The 7,246-nt window shown below is 51.3% G+C and overlaps 1 protein-coding gene across 1 annotated transcript in view; it reads left to right on the plus strand.

Annotated features, from left to right (window-relative positions):
• Alx3 (ALX homeobox 3) overlaps nt 1-6,059 on the plus strand; it is a 10,347-nt gene extending 4,288 nt beyond the window's left edge. The window contains exons 2-4 of the mRNA XM_028757427.1: nt 1,188-1,504; nt 4,489-4,617; nt 4,991-6,059. Of these exons, the coding sequence (XP_028613260.1) occupies nt 1,188-1,504; nt 4,489-4,617; nt 4,991-5,299 (755 nt within the window). The 3' untranslated portion in view covers nt 5,300-6,059. The remainder of the gene's footprint in view (nt 1-1,187; nt 1,505-4,488; nt 4,618-4,990) is intronic.
• Nucleotides 6,060-7,246: the final 1,187 nt, after the last annotated feature.

The raw sequence follows: 7,246 nt of genomic DNA on the forward strand, positions 1-7,246 counted from the left end.
ACACACACACACACACACACACACACACACACACACACACACACACACAGCTGTGATCAGGACATTAAGTCCCCAAGAGGAAACTGCTTGCTTCTTTGGTGCCAGCTAGCTAGGCCTCCTGGGGGCCAGGCCCCTGTTGGAGATGGGCCTGGGGCCAAAGAAGGGGCCCTCTGAGTCAGCAGGGCATCTTTGTGGTTTAGTGGCTTCCATCCCTGCTAAGGACTGTTAAGGAGGACTTTATGGGGACACTGCTAGGGGTCCTTTCCAGAGGGTAAATGTGGGGGATGAGCATGATGACCTATTTTTCACCATGCCAGGTCAGTTCCTAAGTGACTGCATATCAGAATGAGGCTGCTGGGGACTGTTCCCAGCCTGCTCTGGAACCCTCCCTGACTGGTAATGGAGGTGATAAAGCAGTCAGAAACTACTGAGGTGGGAGGGATAGACAACTCTGAGGATAATGGGGAAAGGGAATTGTGTTTCTGGTCCCTCATTAACTCCTCCAAAGCCCAGCCTATCTGGCTTCCATCTTTTATGCTGGAGCTTGAGTTCTTGCTCAGGCGTCACAACTTTAGGATGAATGAGGGCGGGTGATTCCTTGTGGAATCATCATTGTCCTGGCTTGCTCTTCCACCTCAGAGCTGGGAAAATTAACATTGATGTGAGGCACGGGGAAAGCAGCCAGAGGTGGTCTATGCATCTCTGTCCACGCCTGCCTGGACCTGGTAGCAGAGGCATGAGCCTGAGGGCCTGGGAACCAAGTCCAGCACAGCCAGAACAAGAGAGCACTCTGGAAGGAGTGGGAGATGTCAACCACGCCATCCTTAACCCCTGCCCCCACTCTTGGCCCTGCCAGGGTGGCAGTCCCTGCTGTGGCGCCAATCCTGGCACCTCCATACCCTGTGGGACACACCACCACAGAGCACTTCCCCAAAATGAACCTCTCCTCTGGCCTCATCACATCTTCCCAGACCACAGAGCACATGGCTCCCTAGGGCCCCCTCCCCAGCTGGAGGCTCAGCAGTCAGGCCTCTGAATGCCAGGCTCCAAGGGAGGGTGACTGCCAGGAGGAAGGGCAGGGGAAGGAGGCGGAGGCGAGACTGAAGCGTCAATACTCTTTCCCTCCCTCTATCCCACCCACAAAACCCTCTGTTAGGTTTCCATCCTCCTTTCTGTTTCCATTGCAGCTGAGGAGAAGGCCTCCAAAACGGCCAGCTTCCCCCAGCTGCCAGTGGATTGCCGAGGTGGTCCTAGAGACGGACCCTCTAATGTGCAAGGTTCCCCGGGCCCCTGCCTGGCCAGCTTGAGTGTCCCTCTTTCCCCGGGACTCTCTGACTCCATGGAGTTGGTCAAGAGCAAGAGCAAGAAGCGCCGGAACCGCACAACCTTCAGCACGTTCCAGCTGGAAGAACTGGAGAAAGTCTTCCAGAAAACCCACTACCCTGATGTGTACGCTCGGGAGCAGCTGGCTTTACGGACGGACCTGACTGAGGCCAGGGTACAGGTGAGGGCATGGTGGGTACCAGACTCTCTGGATGCCACAGACACTCAGGCTACGGACCAGGTCACGGAAGAGCTAGGAGAGGTGGGCACTAGTGTCCCACAAAGCTGCCCTGCCCAGGCCCTGCTGGCACCTGGCCTTTGGGAGCTCAGCCTTCAGGCTCAGCTCTGCTGTGGCCACAGACTTTTCTGTATTCCTAACAAAATACGTCACTGGGTCAAAGCTTAGGCACAGACTTACAGGTAATAGCCTCTTGCAGCCCAGATATCTGTATAGGAGCCCTCTACTATTTACTAGCTAGCCAGATGAACTGGTACACGTCACTCAATGGATTTTTGTTGCCTACATTTGGAAAAGAGGATACCAGTAGCAAGCCAGAGAATTCTTGAGGGTCACCCGTTGAGCAGCGTTTTGGGAGAAGTGATTGCTTAACCTGCTACTTGGAAGTTGGTTGGCCAGAACAGCAGGGTCGCTGAAGAGCACACGAGCCTCCACATGAGCCAACAAGTAGTTCCTAGTTAGAACTTGACCAGGAACCCTTCCTGACTCCAACAGGTCCTTCTATACAGAAAGCAACCCTTAGGCTCTTTGCCTAAGGTCATCACTTCATGTGATGGAGAACCTGGCCTTGGGGAAGAGGGAGAGAGGGGTGGGTAGATGCTCAGAGAGAAAGAAAGCCATGGCCAACCATGTCAGAAGCAATGGAGCGAATGAGGGTGACAAGGAAGACTGTGAGGGGGAGGCGAGAGAAAGACTGAACATCTGTGCCCTTGCTTTGATCATGGTTTAGTCAGAACAAACTCCCCAGTGGCAGAAAAGGAGGCACTGGAAGGGGTGTTTGGGGTTCTAGAGAAAGGTGAGGTGGCTGCCTTGGCAGAGGAACCTGCTGCTCCTACCCTGAGGGAAGACGAGGGGTGAAGCTCCTGTTAACTACTCCCTGATGGGCCCCTTCCAGAGACTCTTGAGAAGATGTTAGGGTGGAGGCCAGCTCTAGCAGGCTATGGGGCCCCATAAACCATTCTACAGAAGCCAGAACCATCGATCAAAGCAGACCTGACAGCCAGATCCAAAATAGGACCAGAGGAGCTTTGGCTGTTTTCTCTCCTTTGCCGTGTCCTGCTTTCCTGTTCTATTTAGGTGGCAGCTAAAACTGTCACCTGTGACTGTCCATCATGGTTTTCCAAGCTATGGGAACAACCCCAGATTTTATAAGCCAAGGGAGCTCAAAACAGGGAGTCTCAGTTACGTTGGGGTGGTGTCTGAATTGCTCTTCCCTGTGGAAATGCAAGAGTGTTTTTGGGGGTACACACTTTTCTTACTCCTCTCCTAAGCCCCCCCTTCTTCTCCTAGGCTCTTCCTCTCCTTTCCTAGCCCCCTCCCCATCCTCTCCTAGTTCCTCCCCATTTTTTCCCTTTTCTTTTTATTTTAATTTGGAAATGGGGTCTCATTCTGTCTAGAACCTAGGCTGTTCCAGGATTCATTTGACACCCAGGCTGACCTCAAACTAAAGATTCTCCTACCTCAGCCCCCTGAGGGCTGGCATGAACACATTATAAGACTGAGCCACCAGGCCCAGCTCTGAGGCCTTTTCGCCCCTGGAAAAATAAAGGAGGATTCATGGGACTCCCAAACCCAGTCCAGAAGCCTCCCCAACCCCCAAGGCCCTAGAGAGTAGGGAGTTTTTTCTCTGACAGGAGCATGACGCTCACCATAAACTCCACCCCATGAAGAGGACTAATTAAGACCACACATGGGACAATGGAGAGGGCAAGTCCCAAGCCCAGGAAGAGCGCCACAGTGGAGAGGCTCCAGGGGGAATGGGTGGTGACAGGAAAGTAACTCCCCATAAAGGCCTGTGTGCTTGAGGAACAGAGAGAGGGGAGGCAATTCTTGACCTTGGCCACACCTACCCTGGTATCACAACAACCCAGCAGCATGGAGAATGGAGAATGCACAGCCTCTTCTTAGTTTCTTCTCAAGTTACTGATGTAGGTGGGTAGAGGTCACCATGGAGCAAAGGCTAGATGAGGGCTGAGGTGTTCGCATCCCCGACAGGATAAGAGAGTCTCACACACATACGCACGTGCACAGCTCCTTCTATTTCTTATTTCTAGCTGGATCCCTAGAAAACAGCGGTTGGTTTGTGCGTGGTTGGTATGGTTGGTTTGGGCTTTGGTTTTGGATTTTGGCTTCAAACTCAATATGTGGCTGAAGTTGGCCTTGTACACCTAATCCTCTAGCCTCCACTTGCTAATTCTGGGATTACAAATATGCACCATTACACTCACTCTGCCTTGGTTTTGATATTCCCAACATCTGACACACTGTTTTTTTTTTTTTTTTTAATGAAAGACATAAAACCATATATACCAATACAAATAAATGAAATTGGATTGGGTAGGCCAAATTCATCACATATACGCTCAGATGTGTATAAAATACATCACACACACACACACACACACCCCTACACCTGCCAAGAACTCATAAATGACTGAGAATGGGGCCAGACCTAAGCAGCCTTGCTAGTAGCTGGGCTCTAGGCCAGGTGTTCCAAGGATCCACTGAGAGGTTAAACAGGACCTCAGCCTGAATAGGATGCTACAAGGCAGATCAACCAGAGAAGCTAAGAGGACAAGACTTAGCCACACATGGGCACACCTAACAGGTATCCTGGGCCCCTGAAGCCCACAGACCCCCTTCCCCTACAATACTGTGAAAAGATCTAACCAGGTTGGAGATGAAGAGAGTGACTCAGCCTAGAGAATGGTTGTGGAGGCTCTGGGAGCCAGTGATACTGCTCTGGGATTGGGGCTCTCCCAGGCTCCCTTGGCCCTGGGAACAGTGTGGATTTCTAAGCTCCTGCCACTTGGAATTCTGTGGCTTGGATATAGACCCCAGGAAATGGCTCAGTGATTACCCTCACCCATTAGGCCTCAGGCCTCAGGGCTACTCCTGTACCCCTTAACCTTCCCAATGGTCCCCAGGTCTGGTTCCAGAACCGAAGGGCCAAGTGGCGGAAGCGTGAGCGTTATGGGAAGATGCAGGAGGGGAGGAACCCCTTCACTACTGCCTATGACATCTCTGTGCTGCCCAGAACTGACAGCCATCCTCAGGTGAGACCTTTAGTTCCACCCTTCATCAAAGTGTGTCCCTGGGGTTGCCAGTGAGAACATGTACTCTGGAGGAGGAGAGAAGCTGTAGAATCTGGGTCCTGTGTTATGTGGGCAAATCACTTCTTCCTCCACAGAACAGGGTTGTTGCCTACTCTGATACATACAGAACATAGAAAAATTGAAGAAGAAAGTATAGTTCTGAGAAGTCACTGCTGGGATGCCCTGGAGGCCAGAGTGGGTGGTAGGGGGGATGGGTCTGAACCAAGTGGAGATTTCTAAAAAGCTTTTGAGCCTTCAAGAACGAGGGAGCCACCAGGGTAAGGCAAACAGCTTCTGGGCAAGTAGCTCATCCCCTTCTTCTCCTTCTCTGCAGCTGCAGAACTCCCTGTGGCCCAGCCCAGGATCTGGGAGCCCAGGGGGACCCTGCCTCATGTCTCCAGAGGGCATCCCCTCTCCATGCATGTCCCCATACTCCCACTCCCATGGAAACGTGGCTGGCTTCATGGGAGTGCCAGCCTCCCCGGCAGCCCACCCTGGCATCTATTCCATCCATGGCTTTCCTCCTGCCCTGGGAGGGCACAGCTTTGAGCCTTCTCCAGATGGCGACTACAAGTCCCCAAGCCTCGTCTCGCTCAGGATGAAGCCCAAAGAGCCCCCCAGCCTGCTGAACTGGACCACGTGATGGGTTACATGGCACAGACTGAGTGTCCACTTCTCTTCCTGCTCTGGCCTGCTCCTAGCCCATCTCTACCTGGACACCACCAGCAAACCCTTTTACCTCCATAACCTGGGTGGTTCCAGAGGCTTGGGACCCTCAGCCTCCTGCAGGGAACAGGCTACAAGATCTTATCTCTTAAAATAGGTAGGGCTGCCTAGGAGAAAGGGGCTTCAAAGCAGACAGGACTCATCCCCTCCTTTAAATTGGGCTGGAGAAAAGGTGACAGACATCCCCTGATTTCCGAAGACTGTTTCTAAGTCCAAGGAGCCCAGGAAGATGGGAGGAGGATGAAGACTCAACAGGGAGAAGCTCTCTATGGTTCTTAGGGTTGTCCTCACTTTTGCCTTCTTACCACCAGGGGGCGGTATGCTCAGCTCCTGGAACTGACAGGCTCCCAGAAGGTGAAGGTCAGCTCAATAATAGATGGGGGAGGGGGGGAATCTCCTCTGTTCCAAGCATCCCTCACTTCTGCCCTGTGCCTAGTTTAAGATACTATAAAGTCATTTTCTCCAAGTAGGGAGAAGAAATTCCACCAAACATTAAGTATTTGTTTTCATGGGATCAGGGATGTGTTATGAAAATTATATTGGACGTCAATCAAAATAAAAAAAAATTTTTTTCTAGTCTCTGAGCCCCTGAGACCCAGACCCTAATTTTTGTAAAGATACTTTTGTTTTGTTGTAGTGTGCTGCCCAGGATAGTAATAAACACGGTGTTTTTTTTTTTCATTCTAGGCTGTCTATCCCCAGGGTGGTCCTCAATTGCTTTAGGGCTGAGTTGTATATAGGATCTAGGTTGGGCCAAGCTCTCTTGTGGGGACAGTAAGAATCCAGGAGCCTATAATACTAAAAGGTGTAGAGTCAGCATAGAACCCTCAAAGTCAAAGTATGCCGTGCCTGGCTCTGTCACCTGCATAAGCTCCTTGACTTTGGCAGGTCCTGAGAGCTTCTAGTGTGGGGCTTATTTAGCAGGGAAATTTGGGGGTGGGGAATGAGAGTAAGTAAGTTTAGAAAAGCTTGTGGTTGAACTGACCACCGACAGACAGGGATCGTATGGAGGTTTTGAGTGCCTGTGGGCTGGGACCCCAAGTGCTGGGGGTGGGGCAGCTGTCTTCTCCCAGATGCCCCAGAGAGCATGTCTAAGCTGTGGGGCAGAGACAAAAGCCAGAGCTCTTTCTTGTGGTTTTAGAGTATTACCCATTCTCTCCCTCATCCCCACTTTCTGCCTTATCTCTGGAGCCTGGAAGGCAGGAAAAAAGCAGGCCTGGCCCTCCCACCCGCCCAGTAAACACAACCACATTGCTCAGAAGAATTCCACTCAGCTCAGCCCAGCCATCCCCCACCCCATGCCTCATCTTTCAGGAACAGAAAAACCTAAGCAGGCAAAGACACAAAGTTCCCAAGCAGGGACTAAGTCCTCCATCAGATTTCTTAGCCAAAACAGTTAGTTACTGTGAGGGCCATGTATCCCCAAAGAAGCTAGTATCTTCCTTCTTTCTTCTCTTCCCAAACTGGTGGAGAGAAAGCCGCTGGCCACTTTTGCCTTCTCTATCTATCCTGACACTGGTAGAAAGAGAGTACCATCTAGAACTACCATTGATAAGCCACCTAGACATTTACTGGTCTGTAAGGGGATCGGGACTCAAGTCCCTATTTTTAATTACAGGGTACACACCAGTTCGCTAGAAACGTCTTCAGCTACGGAATGAGCAGTGACATTTTAGCCCTTATGTCCTACAAAAGCCAGAGAGCTCCTTGTATTAGTTGGTTTTCTTGCCTGACAGAATACACAACAGAATCAACTTAAGGAAGGAAGAATGTATTCTGGCTCATGGTAGTGTTTAAAGGCACAGTTCCCCATGCTGGAGGAAGGAAGCATGGCATCCAGAATGTGAGGCAGCTGGTCACACTG

Source organism: Grammomys surdaster, unplaced genomic scaffold (assembly GCF_004785775.1).
Source record: "Grammomys surdaster isolate TR1022 unplaced genomic scaffold, NIH_TR_1.0 126158, whole genome shotgun sequence".
Lineage (NCBI taxonomy): Eukaryota > Metazoa > Chordata > Mammalia > Rodentia > Muridae > Grammomys > Grammomys surdaster.